Genomic DNA, 16,094 nt, shown 5'->3' on the forward strand with positions numbered 1-16,094 from the left:
GAAGTAAGGATGTCCTCCTCTCCATAGGGCCCTTGTATTGGGAACCAGCAGAGCCTGGCTCACAGCAGGCTGTGGGACGCGGTGGTCGGCTTCCTGCACGTATTTGCTAACATGCAGATGAAACTCTCTCAGGTACTGTGGCCGTTCCTGTGTGTATCATTGGTGTGAGATGCTGAGTCAGTCCTCACCCCTTGGTATTCCTGTTGTGGCTGCTTGATCAAAGGCTGGAAAAGCCCTGCAGATTAGGTCTCATTTTTAAAACTGAGGGCCAAAATGGGAGACAGGAATGAGTGCCTCCAGCGGGATCCCACACAGGCTTTTGCATGAGTGCAGCTTCCTTCCTGTGTCTCACCAACCTACCCTTTTTGAAATTGCCTCAACACTTGCTTTCTGTGGAGCTAATCCTTTTTCTTCCTTGTGGTTTTGTCCATTTCTAACCACTATCTATCTACCAGCCCCGTCTGATCTGTCGGATGTTGCATGTCTCTGTAACCTGCATACCGGTACCTCCTCTCTCACCTTTGCTCCCCCCCATCTCTGCCTCTGCTTCTCCCCATCTCTCTGGCAAGATGAATCAGAATCGCTCAGAGCATTTATTACAAACAAATAAATGTAGCATATGTAGTAGCTGATCACCTCTCTCCATGGCAACACATGAGGGAGAACTTCAGGATGTGTTTCAGGCTGATTAGAGTAACATTTGCAGGTTTAATTTAAATAATGTGTGTTTAAAATTTTCAAGGCTGTCACATCTGCCTCCTCTCTTCTGGAATGTGCTATTTAACCCTTTCTTTTTTCCCCTTTTGACTCTGGCCGTGTGGGAGGAGAGAGTTCTTGGAGGGGCTGCTAATCTGGCAGTAATATGTCCACTCCTGTGTCAGCTGGGTCAGCGTGGTGTCGAGGCTCTGGAGACAAGAGCCCCCCTGGCCCTGCCACCTCCTCACCAGTGACTTTCGGAGAGTCACTTCCCCTTTCTGGCTTTTGGTTTCAAGATCTATAAAATACTTGGAGTTAGAATAGATGACTCTGGAGGTCTCTTCCCAGCTCCAATATTCTACTCTTTTATGATATTTTGTATATAGCTATGGCACATGCCATAGGTGGGGGTAAATTCCTCTGAAATTTGAAGCACTAGGCAATAGAGCCATGGAGGTCTCTTCCCAGCTCCAATATTCTACTCTTTTATGATATTTTGTATATAGCTATGGCACGTGCCATAGGTGGGGGTAAATTCCTCTGAAATTTGAAGCACTAGGCAATAGAGCCATGATTTATTTATTTATTTTTTTAGAGAGAGAGTCTGCAAAAGAAGTCTGACCCAGAATACATTTTTTAATTTCACCCTCAACTCACCCACCTCAGATCTAAGGTGATGCAGGTTGTAAAGCACAGAGGTAACTTAGCAATGCCCTTTTTGCATTGCTGAAATTAAAACTAAACTGACTAGCAACAAAACCATCCAGAGGAAGAGCCTCAACTATATCCCATTTTAAGGAACCTGTAGCACCCAGATCACCACCAGAGTCAGGAGAATCTAAATTAATCCAGCAAGGAAAGTGACTAGAACCTTGATATCTTAAATGGGTTGCAACAGTATTCCCTTAAAGCTCGCTGGTCATTCTCCAGTATAGAAAATGACAATGTAAGCTACTAGACATACCTAAGGGCTCTTTAGTGGATTGGGTTGTTCCGTAGCTTTGGACAACAACTGGCATATCTGCCACATTGTAACTACAAAAGGAACATGTGAAGGAGCTCTATGGGACGAGTCCTGCTACAGTGAGTCTCCCAATGCTCCAGACAGTGGACGAGGAGATGTCCTCCTCCACAGCGAGAAGGCAGCTCGTTCCTGACCCTGGCGCAGGCTTTGCCGAACCTTCCCAGAGCAGGCTCTTCTTGCTTCACTGCCCTGTCCTTTGCCGAGGGATCAGATAGCTCAGGGGTATCTCCTGTTTCTGTTCTAGGATTCCAGTCAGATCGAGCTGCTGAAGGAACTCTTGGATCTCCTTCAGGACATGGTGGTGATGCTTCTGTCCCTCCTGGAAGGTTGGGCTGTTTGGTATAACTAGGCATTCACACAACTGTAATCGGTCTGAGCACTAACCTTACTAATCACACAGATTATCCTTCTCCTTCTGGCAGGATATTGATGCCATAGGACATTGGTTAGAAAGCCAAATTTTCAGAAAAAAAAATGAGTGAGGGGCACATGGTCTGATGGACAAAGCCTGAAACCAACTCATTTTATGTCAATAGGAAAGCCAGAATGAACTGGGGAAAACCTCCAAGCTTTGCTCTTCCCTATCCTCTCCCTCTCCCCATTGCTTTCAATACATCTGGCTGCTGGTGTGTATGCCAGCCATCTAGTTAGGCACCATCCTAGGTCTAAGAGGATAAGAGGGACACCACATATCCCTATGTGTCCCCAATCTGATAAGGAAAGCACTTCCCAGGCCCCAGGCCAGATAAAAGGCAGTGGTGTGGCCATCTCCTTCTTCTCTTTGTTTCCTTCTCCCTTGGCTCCTTCCTAGTGGTGTAGTCTTTATGGCTTGCTGCTCCCTCCTACCCATTTCCAAATCATCATGGTCAGAAAAGGGCTGGCTAACTTGGCATAAAAATAGGTACCTGACCCGTTACAAGATGGCTTGGGTTTATTTATATGTTCGTATGTCTTTTTGAACCTGCCTCACAGGGAATGTGGTAAATGGAACTATTGGCAAGCAGATGGTTGACACACTGGTAGAATCATCTGCCAACGTAGAAATGATCTTGAAATTCTTTGACATGTTCTTGAAACTTAAAGACTTAACCAGCTCAGACACCTTCAAAGAATATGACCCAGATAGTAAAGGGATTATCTCCAAAAAAGAATTCCAGAAGGCTATGGAAGGACAAAAGCAGTACACACAGTCAGAGATTGACTTTCTCCTTTCATGTGCAGAAGCTGATGAGAATGACATGTTTAATTACATTGACTTTGTTGACCGTTTCCATGAGCCGGCCAAGGACATAGGGTTTAATGTGGCAGTGTTACTGACAAATCTTTCTGAACACATGCCAAATGATTCTCGCCTGAAGTGTCTGTTGGACCCAGCAGAAAGTGTGCTAAATTATTTCGAACCATACCTGGGACGAATCGAGATCATGGGTGGGGCCAAGAAAATTGAGCGTGTTTATTTTGAAATCAGTGAATCCAGTCGAACTCAATGGGAGAAGCCCCAAGTGAAGGAATCTAAGCGACAGTTCATTTTCGATGTTGTCAACGAAGGTGGGGAGCAAGAAAAGATGGAACTGTTCGTGAATTTCTGTGAGGATACAATCTTTGAAATGCAGTTAGCATCTCAGATCTCTGAATCCGACTCAGCTGATCAGTTCATTTTCGATGTTGTCAACGAAGGTGGGGAGCAAGAAAAGATGGAACTGTTCGTGAACTTCTGTGAGGATACAATCTTTGAAATGCAGTTAGCATCTCAGATCTCTGAATCCGACTCAGCTGATCGGCCAGAAGAGGAGGAGGAGGGAGGCGAAGATTCTTCTTACGTGTTAGAAATCGAGGGTGAGGAGGAGGAAGACAAGTCTTTTGAGTCTGCCTCTGCATTTGCCATGGCCTGTGCCTCAGTGAAGAGAAATGTTGCCAACTTTCTGAAGAGGGCAACCCTGAAGAACCTCAGGAAGCAGTACAGGACCGTGAAAAAGATGACAGCAAAGGAGCTGGTGAAAGTGTTCTTCTCTTTTTTCTGGATGTTGTTCGTGGGGCTATTCCAGTTGTTCTTTGCCATATTGGGAGGAATCTTTCAGATCCTCTGGAACACAGTGTTTGGGGGGGGCCTAGTTGAAGGAGCAAAGAACATCAGAGTGACCAAGATCCTGGGCGACATGCCCGACCCAACCCAATTTGGTATCCATGATGATGCTCTGGAGGCTGAGAGGGCAGAGCCAGGCATCACAGCTGAACTAGTACATTTCGTAAAAGGTGAGAAGGGAGATATGGACGTTATGTCAGACCTCTTTGGACTTCGCCCAAAGAAAGAAGGTGGCTTAAAACATGGGCCTGAAGTGGGTTTGGGTGACCTCTCTGAAATTGTTGGCAAGGATGAACCCCCTACATTAGAGAGTACTGTACAGAAGAAAAGGAAAGCACAGGTAAGCATAATTTGTTTCTATTGCTTTTGTGTATCTCGGGAAAAAGACCTGCCACTACATCTTGTAATCAGTACTGACACCCCTTGCCCAGGATCCAGCATTGTATTAGACACTGGATGTGCTATGATTACCTTGATCTTGTAATTCCGGCTCTGATATGTCTGGGGAAATTGAGACTTAAATGGTTGTCTCAGTGTCTGATCACTGGCGGTCTTCCAGTTTTCATTGTAGAATTCAAACATGATGTTTTGTGACCCTCACTTTGCTTCAGACTTTTATTAGACGGTTAATTCTCATGTTACACAGGTTTATTGAGTGAACTGAGAACATAGAAAATCAAGTATAACATAAGAGGATACCTTTCTGGTGTGACAGTACTTCTGCAGTGTCCTAAAGGGTCCAGATGTCATGTGGTTTAGCATAGCTTCCCAGCGAGTTTGATAATGTGTGGGATATCTTTGTCCTTGTGATGCCCACACTATCCAATTAGCACTTCAAGTCAGTCAGCTAGATTAAGTGAATACAATAGCAGTAATTCAGAGCCCCTTGGCCACAGAAGGTTCTGGGTGTTCCCCCTCTTGCTCATCGAACTCACAGTGTCATTCTAGCATCAAAGAGAACAGAGTCTAAAGACATCTTTTATTCATTCATTTCTTTATGACTTACTGAAAAGTTCCTGTACTTGTCACTGATTTAGGCTCTGGGAATTCAGTGGTGAATGAGAAACACATTGTTCCAATAGTTTCATGGAGAAGATGGACATTGGGCAAGTCAATACAAGCATGAAGAATGTTAGGAAGGAGAAATGTCAGGCACTATGGAAATGTATAGGGGAGAACTCTCACTTGGTTTGGAGAGTCAGAAGGAGGCATCACAATCATAGGCATTCTTATGAGTTTAATTCACTTATTCTGTTTTGCTCCCTGATGTAGCCCCAGGGCCTAAAACAGAGTTTGATACATAATAGAGACTCATTCAGGGACTTCTATGTGCCAGGCTGTGTTCTAGGATGTGAGAATACATTGCTTAACAAGAGAAACAACATTTTCGCTTTTATGGAGCTTAACTGCTAAAGGGAAAAGACGACAAATAAATAATTGCCATTTGTGATGTGTGTTATAATAAATGAGCAAGCTAATGTGTTAGAGAATGAATATAGGACCGACTATAAGTAGGATAACCAAGGAGGCTTCTGAAAAGGTATCATCCGAGCCAAGTCCTGAAGGAGAGTAAGCACTTAAAAGCTAGGCAGTCACAGTCCAGGCAGAGGACATGGTTAGTGCAAAGGCCCCGGTACACAGAAGAATTCGGAATGATCCAGGAAAGGAAAGGAAGTCTGCCTCTTTGGGTGTAGGAGACAATGAATCAAATGGTACAAGATGAGGATGGAGAGAAAGGCCAGGATCCTGGAGGACTTGGAGGCCTTGGTAAGGAACTGGAATTTTATTCTAAGCGCAGTGGCCATTAGCAGGAGGAATGGGGAAGGTGGCCAGAGGATTAGAGACAAGGCAGGACGCCTGCCAGATGGAAGCAGGATTGGATGTAGTTTGATCTGTGTCCTGTCTCTCGCTGACTCCATGGGGCAGTGGAACCACTGCCATGGGACTCTCACAGTGTCCTAGCACAAGTTTCCTCTTTGAGTTGAGTAAATAATAGAAGGCTGTTGAGTTCTCAAGTGTGAAACCTTTATCTTGGCATCTCTCCAGGGTAGCTTGATATATGAGGGTACTTCAGAAAGTTTGCAGAAAAACTGAATTAAAAGATAATATGAATCTTTCCATGAACTTTTTGAAGACCCCTCATATGGTAGGACACTTTCATTTTGTGATCCTCAGGGAAGCAGAAGCACAAAGAGAAAAAACCATTGAGACCCGTGACCAAGAAGAAAATGTCCAATGTAATGGCTCATCATCAGGATCTCACTTCGCAGCAACCTTGACTGACTGTTATTTTTATCTAGGCAGCAGAGATGAAAGCAGCACATGACGCAGAAGGAAAAGTAGAATATGAGAAGGCAGAGTAAGTTCTTGGTAGCATCGGCTACTCTAATTGCTATCATAGATAATTCTTGATGCCACCTACTATTCTATTGCTATGGTAAATAGAAAATTTGATTTCTATTAATATAAGAAATAGAGATTCTGCAAGCCCTGGGTATATTTCTTTCTCCCCCAGCTATATAATAAACCCATTCTATTAATTTTGGTAACTTTATAATCTCAATAGTAGATCAGAGTTTTACTAGCAGGATAAACAAATTATTATCGTTGGTGACAGTATCTCATTTACTGAATACTTATTACATGTCAGGCCTGTGCTAAGCTCTCTTATTTCATTTAATTCCCACCACAAGCTTAGAAGAGCAGGTACTATTGCTAATTCCTAAGAAGGCTCACAAAATAAAAGACAATTTTTCCGAAGGGAAAAAAAAATCTGTTAAGCCAGGTATATTTCTTTCTCCCCCAGCTATATAATAAACCCATTCTATTAATTTTGGTAACTTTATGATCTCAATAGTAGATCAGAGTTTTACTAGCAGGATAAACAAATTATTATCGTTGGTGACAGTATCTCATTTACTGAATACCTATTACATGTCAGGCCTGTGCTAAGCTCTCTTATTTCATTTAATTCCCACCACAAACTTAGAAGAGCAGGTACTATTGCTAATTCCTAAGAAGGCTAACAAAATAAAAGACAATTTTTCCGAAGGGAAAAAAAAATCTGTTAAGCCAAGTATTCACAAGAATAGTACAAACGTGTATGGATAACTGATGTACAAGGGGTCTTCAAAAAGTTCATGGAAGTCCCCATACCAGCCATCTGCCCCCCAAAAACAATTAATGGAAGGATTCATATTATCTTTTAGTTAAATTTGTCCATGATTTTTTTGAAGTACCCTTGTGCACCTGTGACCATGGCTCATCAAAATGGTCACCACTTATGAAATACAAATTTGACTTCCAGCCACTGTGGGTTGATAAAGACCTGAGGTTTCCACCCTCAGGGAATGACCACATTGCCCACCCCTGTCAGCCCAGATTTATCTTTAATTTAGTCTTCTTTCCTGGGACAGACCTACCTCTGTCCTCCCCTGCTGAGCTGGCTTCTCACTCCCGCAGCATGGAAGATGGGGAAAAGGAGGACAAAGCCAAAGAGGAGGAGCAAGCCGGGTACCCGTGGGCAGAAGTGACAAAAAAGAAGAAGCGGCGGCATGGTCAGAAAGTTGAGAAGCCAGAAGCCTTCATGGCCAATTTCTTTAAAGGGCTGGAAATCTACCAGACCAAGTTACTGGTAAGTGCTCCAGCCCTGGCCTTGCTCCTAGTGCAGGCATTGGCCCGGGCAGACCTCAGGCGGGTGGCTGCTGATTTGTTTCACCATTTGGTTGGTCATGCTTCCTCCCCTTCCTCATGCCTCTGCTTAACTCTTCTCATTTATCTGCCTGTTCCTTTTGTGTTGGAGGAAAAGAAAAAGGGGATGACCTGGGAAAAACCACAGCCCTCCAACACCTCTGCCCAGCAGCAAGGTGTCCTCTCTAACCTGTTTTCTCTCCAGGAGAGCAGAAACACCTCTTTCTAGCTTGTCCTTTATGTGTGTTGTGTGGGGACTTAGCCCATCCTGGTCAAAAAGTTCAGAAGTAGTTTGATCATTTGGGATACAGAAAGAATTTTCTGTTTTAGGTTAGGTCCCCACACTAGTCTTCAAGCTTTATTATTCTGCACGCAATCAAACTTCAGTACAGCTTGTAGTAGTCTTTCTCTGATAAATTGCAGTTGCTAATGGCCACCGAGGTACAGTTGGTAATGTCCAGGACTACACCATTAGTGAGGGCTCCTCTCCACAGAGGGATTGGGAACTTCCCCAAGCAGCTGCCATTCCAGTCTTGAAGGGCTAGTTTTCCCGGGGAAGATGGTAGAGAATGGGACGGCACCCCCTGAGAAGGGCAAGGAAGAGGCTCCTGGGGCTGTAACTTACAAGGGGACAAGGACTCTAGGCCACAGTCTGGCTGCCTCCAGAATGGGGGTTGCAGGGGTCTTCTGTGGGCTTAGATCACTCATAATTTCCAAGTAGACTACTTCCTGCGTAGAGTGATCATGAACACTTACACACGCAGCACCTTCACAGCAGTACGTGAGTCCTCTGCTGGTGCCACATGTAGGCATTTTGATTCCCTAAGGGATAAGCAAAACTGGTGTTCTTTTGAGCATCATTCTAAGAATTTTTTTAAAATTAGCATTTCTGGTTCTCCCCAAGTAAGTCATGCCTGTGTTAAGAAGGCCAGGATTGCCCTAGAAGAGTGGTAACCAAAGAGTAAGACTAGTCTGTGTAAACTTGTAACCAGAACAGGTCTTCTGTGTGAGAGAGGGAAGTTCTCTTTCCCTTCCAAAGTACTTCTACTTCTCTGCCTGTCCTTTTCTTTTCAGCATTACCTGGCCAGGAATTTCTACAACCTGAGGTTCCTTGCTCTGTTTGTAGCCTTCGCTATCAACTTCATCCTGCTTTTTTATAAGGTGATACTTCATTCAGGGGTTATTTTCTAAATATGGTGTCTGCTAAGTATACTTTATTTGAAAAAACTATAATAGAAGTTATGCTCTTAATTACAGCAAAAATTCTAATATCTAACTCTAATTCTAATTTGTATGACATTGGTTTCTGAAAAGTATATGATCTTTAGCGGTGGGAAGAATGGAGAGACTGCTGACAACGGAAGCCAGTTAGGGGACTGTTTCAATAGTTCTGGGTTGTTTTTGTCATTTACTTAATTTAGTTTTCAAATATTTGTTGAGCATCTACTATGCACTAAAGCTTGTATAGTACAAACTATGAGGTATTTCAAAATGAATAATAAATGCCTTTCCTTGAGGAATAAGGTAACCAAGAGCCATTATAATTGGCCCATATGTTAGAATGATTATGAAGGAAGAATTAACAGGCCTTGGGAAGAGAGGGACCAGTCAAGAGAAATGAAGATTTTGAACATTCATAAGTGGGTCTTGCATGCTACAGGCATGTAATAACTGTTAGTGGAATGAATTAATAAATAGTCCTAGACTCTTGACATAGGCTTTTTTTGTTTTTTTGAGCAATGTTTATTTTAGAAGCTATCTATTGTTTTCCTAATTTTAGAATTTCTGACTCTTAAATGTTTAAAATAAAAAAATTTTTAATTGACAGGTAACATTGTACCTTTTTATTTAGAAGCTATCTATTGTTTTCCTAATTTTAGAATTTCTGACTCTTAAATGTTTAAAATAAAATTTTTAATTGATAGGTAACATTGATTGAAATAACCTTTTTATGGTGCATATGTACTCCATAACTATAATTTCATTCTGTATTATGTACTTCATAACTGAAGCACTGTCTATGTACAACATGAGCCTTTGAAGTACATATACAGTGTGGAAGGGTTAAATCTAGCTAATTAACAAATGTGTTACCTCACAGCATTATCATTTTTATGGTAACAGGACATAATATCCCCTCTTTATGTTTTTCAAGAATAGTCTTTTACTGGCTTTTCTATGTCTTGCCTTTCTGTTTTCCTATTTAAAACCAGCAATCAGTTTTTATAAAACATTGCTTTATCCACATCAAACTTTCACTTCACAAACTAATGGCTTTCCGTTGCCCATAGAAGAAAAATGGAAGTGTATTGCAAGGAGTGGCAAAGCTTGATTTTTAACATAAAATGAGGTTGAGGAGACCCTAGACAACCATTCAGGTGGAGACAGCTAGCAGGCAGAGTTATAGGACAAAAATCTGTAAGGTGTAGATTTGAGAGTCATGTGTGTAAGAACGGCAGTTGAAGTCATGAATGTAAGGGGCATCTCAGAAAGCATGGAAAATACTGTGTGTGTGCGTGCGAGTGTGTGTACATGCTGTGCTCGTGCGTGTTTGTGTCTTAGCCTCTTCCCTAGCCAGGGCATTTCTTTTTTTTTTTTTTTTTTTCCTTTTTGTCTTTTTTCGTGACCGGTAACGGGATCGCAACCCTCAGTGTCACGCCCGTACCGTGACCGGCAACGGGATCACAACCCTTGGTGTCGCGCCTGCACCGCGCTCAACCAGTGAGCGGACCGGTCTCTATATGGGATCCGAACCCTCGGCGGGAGCGCCGCCGCGCTCCCAGGCTCCGCACTCTACCGAGTGTGCCACCGGGCCGGCCCAGCCAGGGCATTTCTGAGATCACCTACACATGGATTATAGCTTGTGTAGTAAAACTTCCCTAATTTTAATTTTTTGTCTTCTTTTCAAAAGATAGGGTTTAGCTCTTAAAAATTTTGTTGGCAATTATCAGAGATACTGGGGGATTCCTGGTAATAAGTTACCTAAAACCCTCATTCATTCAGTCATGTTGAGTCACTACTATCCACACAGCATATGCGAACAATATAAAACAGGTGGGGAGAGCCAGTGGCCAAGGCTCTCAATGATGTTAATAAATGAGTGTGTGTCTTGGGCCAGGTCACTGAAGAACCTTTAGAAGAAGAGACAGAGGATGTTGTGAACCTATGGAATTCCTTTAACGAGGAGGAGGAGGAAGAAGCAATGGTGTTCTTCGTGCTGCAGGAGAGCACTGGGTACATGGCACCAACGCTGCGGGCTCTGGCCGTTATCCACACCATCATCTCTTTAGTCTGTGTGGTGGGCTATTACTGCCTGAAGGTGAGCTGCTTGCTACTCTGGATCTAATCTGACTCCTTGAGAAAGAAGCATCATTTTTGGATCCAGCCAGCTTCTGCTCTAAGACTTTGCTAATAGAGTCAGGTTCTTGAGCAGCAGCACTGGTATACCTGGGGGCTGCTTAGAACTGCATATGCTCGGGCTGCACCCCGACCTTTCACATCAGAATCTTCCAGGTGATTTGTATGCACATTCTCATTTGAGAAGTCTTGCTCAAGGAGTCCCTTTTCAGAAACTCTTGTTGAGTTTCATAGAATTAGAGTCATCAGGCTAAGTCACATATACCTCAGAGAGTTCCTTCTAATCTTTGAATTGATGTTGGAATTTTATAAAAGTACCTTTTTGTTAGGTTGTAACCATTTGAGATATCAGAAGGAATGTACTGATGGGTTACTGTTTCAGTATCTACTGCTGCATTACACACCACCTCAGAACTCAGTGGTTTAAAGTGACAACCATTTTATCTCTGTGATTCTGTGGGCTGACTGGGCACATCTGGAAAGTTCCTCTGCTCCATGTGGAGGGGCCGCATCTGCAGCTATCTGGGAGTTCAGCTGGGCTGGAATGGTCAAAATAGCACCTTCCCATGCCTGGCCCTTTGGTGAGGAACAGCTGGAAGGCTGGGCTCAGCTGAGGTAGCTGGGCTCTCTCTCTCTTTCTCTTTCTCCATGTGGCCTCTCCACATGTGATCCCTCCAGCCAGGTAGCTGGACTTCTTGCATGATGGCTTGGAGTTTCCAAAAAGAGCTCAAAAGTAAAAGCTGCTAGCCCTTCTTAAGGCTTTGGTTCAGTGTCATTTCTACCACATTCTGTTGGTTAAGGCAAGTCACATGCCCAGCCCAGATTTGTTGTTGGATGGGGGTGGGGGGACTACAGGAGTGTGTGAATACCAGGAGACATGGTTTATTGGGGCCATCTTCTGACACTACTATGGTTATGTCAATCTTCAATCATTCAATTTTTGGTGTTCTAAGTCCAGTTCTAGTTCTACTACACCATGATTTTTTTTCTTATTACTTTTTCCTCATTACCATTTTCTCTTACTTCTCTTAAGTAGGAAGTCTCCTTGGCTATATACCAAGCCATCTTCTTCCTGGGAAGAGGCCAGGAAATACATTCCTATCCTGTGGTCCTTTCTTCCCCCCGACTCCTGCCAAACTACAGTATCATGGAGGAAGTCCAGCTGCACTGCTGGAGAGACGGTGTGCCTGGACCACATTAAGGGTTCCATTGTAACTACGAAAGTGGGGGCTGTGGAGCCAGGCTGTCTGGGCTGGACTCACAGCTCTGCTACTTAACCTCCCTGGCTCTCTGTTTCCTCACCTGTAAAAATGAGTATTATAATAATAACACCTAAAGGTGCTGAGCGGATTAAATGAATTAAAACATGTAAAAGTACTCAGAACACTGGACATAGTAAACCCTAGAGCATATTAGCTACTGTTCCAGAATCCTAGAGCTCAGCCTGTTGGATGGGGCATCGATATACTGGTGACTTGGAGAAAAGAAAAATACTATCTAGGGAATGAAAATGTGGCAGTTCTGTTCACAATGGTATACTGACTCCTAGAAGATTGAAGGGCAGTGCTTCCAGTCCCAGAGATCAGCACTGCTCTAAAACTTGGTATTGTTACTGTTCTTCAGTCATTTCAAAGCACGGCAGACACAAAAGTAAACTAACTAAATAAATAAAAACACAGCAGACATTAGTCAGGGCGGCTTTAGCTTGGCTTCCCTCCCTCACCGTCCATCAGCTCACAGCAGTCACTGACCCGCACAGCGTGCGACACCTGTTAGCCTGAGCCACCCTCCGAGCACTAGTCTTCTTATTTCCTCACTGTTGTTTCCTTGTTTTAAAGAAAAAAAGGGCAAGACTAACTCTTTCTAGATCATTATCTAAATTTCGCCCTTTTGTTTTGGAAATAAAAGAACGGTGTGGAGTATGTGCCTATCATGAGCTTTGAGCAAGAGTTATTGGAAGAAACAGTTTGGAGACCAAGGTCTTAGGGATGTTATCGAGTAACCAGTGGCATCCCAGCTGAATGAGAAGTCCTAGGTCTGTCTAAATTAAGCTTTTCTGGCTAGAGGAGCTCTGACTTCTGATCTAAGATTTCAGCAGTATCCTCTGACCACACCAACTCTGTCCCAAATTTGAAGTGTTGTGTATCCTTAGTGATGATGGGGGCAAGTGGATTATTTTCCTCTCCCTTTCTGTGTTCCCCTTTGGTGGTAGGTCTTTGTAGCTATGCCACCATATCTAAGTCTAAAATTAAAGTTACACTGATAAGAGAATGGGGAATGACAGCAGGAAACAAGTGTGCTACTGCCTGGCAGGAGCTCTTTATGGAAAGAATCTCAAGAAGAAAACTTGAGTACTAAAAGACTATGTACAGAGTTCACTGAATCTTCCCATTCTGTCAAACTATGTTTCATTAAATAATCTTCAAAGCCATGAAATTAATATGACCTGGGCCACTGAAGGTGGTTGGAACCATTTTATCACATTCCTATGTCTGGCCAATCTATTCTAGAATAGTTTATTGTCCTTTCTAAGCTTTCGTCTTCATTCAACTCCGGTCTGGGAGTCTTAGGAGACCTAACTTATTTGACCCTGGGACTCGTGTAAATATGGCCTCCTCACCAGGATGGGGCAGGGAGTCCAGTTTGTATTAATATCAGCTATTTAACTGAAACCTTAAAGGGTGGCCCAAATCAGATCAACTTTTGGAGAGGCAGGTGTACTAGCCAAAGGGGTAAGAAGAGATTTATTTGGTTTATTTATTTGCACACTTTGGTTGCACAACTAGGCACTCTTAAGAATTGCACTATAAGGTGATTGCTGCTTTGAACTTGGAAGGTTAATTGGTAACAAAAATGCTTTAAGCACAAAGGCTTCTCTGAGTAACCAGCATCTTCCCACTCTTAGGTCCCTTTGGTGGTATTCAAAAGGGAGAAAGAAATTGCCAGGAAGCTAGAGTTTGATGGCCTGTACATCACAGAACAGCCTTCCGAGGATGACATCAAGGGGCAGTGGGACCGCTTGGTGATCAACACCCCGTAAGTGCCTCCACCCCCGCTTAAGAAGGAAATGGAGTCTCTGCTGTACATAGAATAACTCTTGGTTCATGAGCCTTGGAAACTGATTAACATAAGCTTCCTTTGGTTTCTAGGACTTTTCTCCCTTGGCTTTTCAATAAAGTAGCTTATTGCCCCTCAAACACTTGTATATATCTCTATGAATTTAATGGGGACAAAGGATGGTATCAGGAGGTGATGAGAATATTTGATTAAGATCAGCCAGTCCAGTACAATATTAATTAAACTAGTTCTCCATGTTCGAGTCATACAAAGTGTTTCTAGGCTTAAGTGGCCCAGGGGTCTGGAAATCAAGCAGATCTGCCCCCATATGGCACAGCAGTCCTGTGGCAGTATCATCTCTGAAATCTTCTCCTTAAACAGATAGGCTCATTGGTAATAGACCTCTTCCCAACATAATGTTGAGAGGCAGTTGCATGGGCAGTTAAAATAGGGCCATCTGGGTGGGGTGTTAAGACCTGTGGTGGTAAGCCTGGCTTCCCGGTAGGCATGTGCTGCTGTGGTGGAAAGAGCTCTGATGCTGAAGGCAGAAAGGTGACCTCCAAGTCAGCTCTGCAACTTAGTGGGCTGTGAACTTGGGCAAGGTAATCAAGCCTTCTAAGCCTCAGTTTCCTCTTTAGTAATAGAGGATGAGATTACCACCTCCCACAGTCCTGGGAGGATTAATGAATGCATGTCCGATGCCTGGCACATGCCTGGCACATGGTAGGCATCGAGCTGTCACTCATTCCCTTTCTCTAACTGTTCCAAAAATGGCCATCACCAATAGCGAACGCCATGGTCTAATGCCAATTTATTCATTAGATAAATGAGAGTTGCAAGATAAATTAACATGATGAAAGAAAAGTAAAGAAATAGGGCTAAATACGTAAACAAAGGTGACTCTTAGCTGTGCCAAATAAGATATGCATGTTTTAAAATAACAATCCTGACCCTAGGGGGAAGAAAATTGCTTCTTATCCAATGATTGGGCAAACTGAGAGGCAGCTCTGCAAAGGTACAACTAATATATATATTTTTTAAAAACAATCTCTAGGAAGGAAAGGCTCTTCTCTTGAGGTGGGGCATGGGGAAAGAGCATGCAAATCCAAAATCTGAACCTGCCCTACAGGTCCCTGCCAATCTCATAAACGACGCAAGGAAAAATAAGGAAGACCACTAAGCATTGTTCGTGACCCTTTGTCATTACATTACAGAAGTGTGGGATACGATTAAGTAATTCGATTCTTTGGTATGCTTCCTGCAATTATCAGTAATGCTTGTGTCTGTGGTACAAGGTGATATGGCCCAAAAGTCCCAGTAAAAAGGCAGTTCAATTTCTAGAAATTTATCTTAAGGAGAAAATGAAACAAGTACACTAAGATGTCCCAACAAAGATATTTGCTAACATTTTTTGTCTGAAGTGATTTAAATGTCCATGAGTAGGGAAATGTATAAATAAATAGAATAGCTATTTTTTAAATTTTAGATAAATTAACCTACAATTTTTCTCACAATAATGGCATCATAGTACATATAGTATTTTGAAACTTGCTTTTTTCTTNGCGCACTGTAGCAGTGCGCCACCGGGCCGGCCCAGAAACTTGCTTTTTTCAATTGAGTATATGTCATACAGAGCTTTCTTTTTTTTAATCTTATTTTCATATTGTTAAATACACATACACAAGAACATATAAAATGTATTTGTGCATTTTAAAGTATAATAATAAACCACAAAGTTTAAAAAATAGAACATTGTTGAACACTTAAGTCTCCTGTACTATCCTCTCTCCCACCCCCCAGCTAACTACTTTCCTGATATTCATTAGTGGTTAGTGATATTCATTGTTAATTAATTAGCAATTAGTGATATTAATTAGTGATATTCACTCTCCTCCCTTAATTTATAGTTTTACCACTTAGTTATTTGTCCCTAAATATATTGCTTCATCTTGACTATTTTGAACTTTATATAAATGGAATTATACTGTGTACATTAAACTGTCACTTGAATCTTTTGTTCAGCATTATGTTCGGGAATTCACTTATGTTGATGTATATAGCTATATTTTGTTCATTTTCAAAACTGTAGCATTTTCCATTTTTAAGTATATTATCGTGTATTTACGATAATAATGGAATAATAATAATGTCAGGTCCATTTTCCTGACAGTGGATGTTTCGACTGTT

General features: G+C 42.4%; 1 protein-coding gene across 1 annotated transcript in view; it reads left to right on the forward strand.

The window, feature by feature from the left end:
* The window catches only part of RYR3 (ryanodine receptor 3), a gene marked incomplete at its 5' end in the record, with an annotated part of 211,225 nt that overhangs the window by 178,481 nt on the left and 16,650 nt on the right, over positions 1–16,094 (forward strand). The window contains 9 exons of the mRNA XM_008584044.1: positions 28–132; positions 1,965–2,046; positions 2,693–3,268; positions 3,398–4,143; positions 6,104–6,162; positions 7,266–7,437; positions 8,568–8,654; positions 10,612–10,812; positions 13,756–13,886. Of these exons, the coding sequence (XP_008582266.1) occupies positions 28–132; positions 1,965–2,046; positions 2,693–3,268; positions 3,398–4,143; positions 6,104–6,162; positions 7,266–7,437; positions 8,568–8,654; positions 10,612–10,812; positions 13,756–13,886 (2,159 nt within the window). The remainder of the gene's footprint in view (positions 1–27; positions 133–1,964; positions 2,047–2,692; positions 3,269–3,397; positions 4,144–6,103; positions 6,163–7,265; positions 7,438–8,567; positions 8,655–10,611; positions 10,813–13,755; positions 13,887–16,094) is intronic.

The sequence above is a fragment of the Galeopterus variegatus genome, unplaced genomic scaffold (assembly GCF_000696425.1).
Source record: "Galeopterus variegatus unplaced genomic scaffold, G_variegatus-3.0.2 Scaffold3133, whole genome shotgun sequence".
Taxonomy (NCBI): domain Eukaryota; kingdom Metazoa; phylum Chordata; class Mammalia; order Dermoptera; family Cynocephalidae; genus Galeopterus; species Galeopterus variegatus.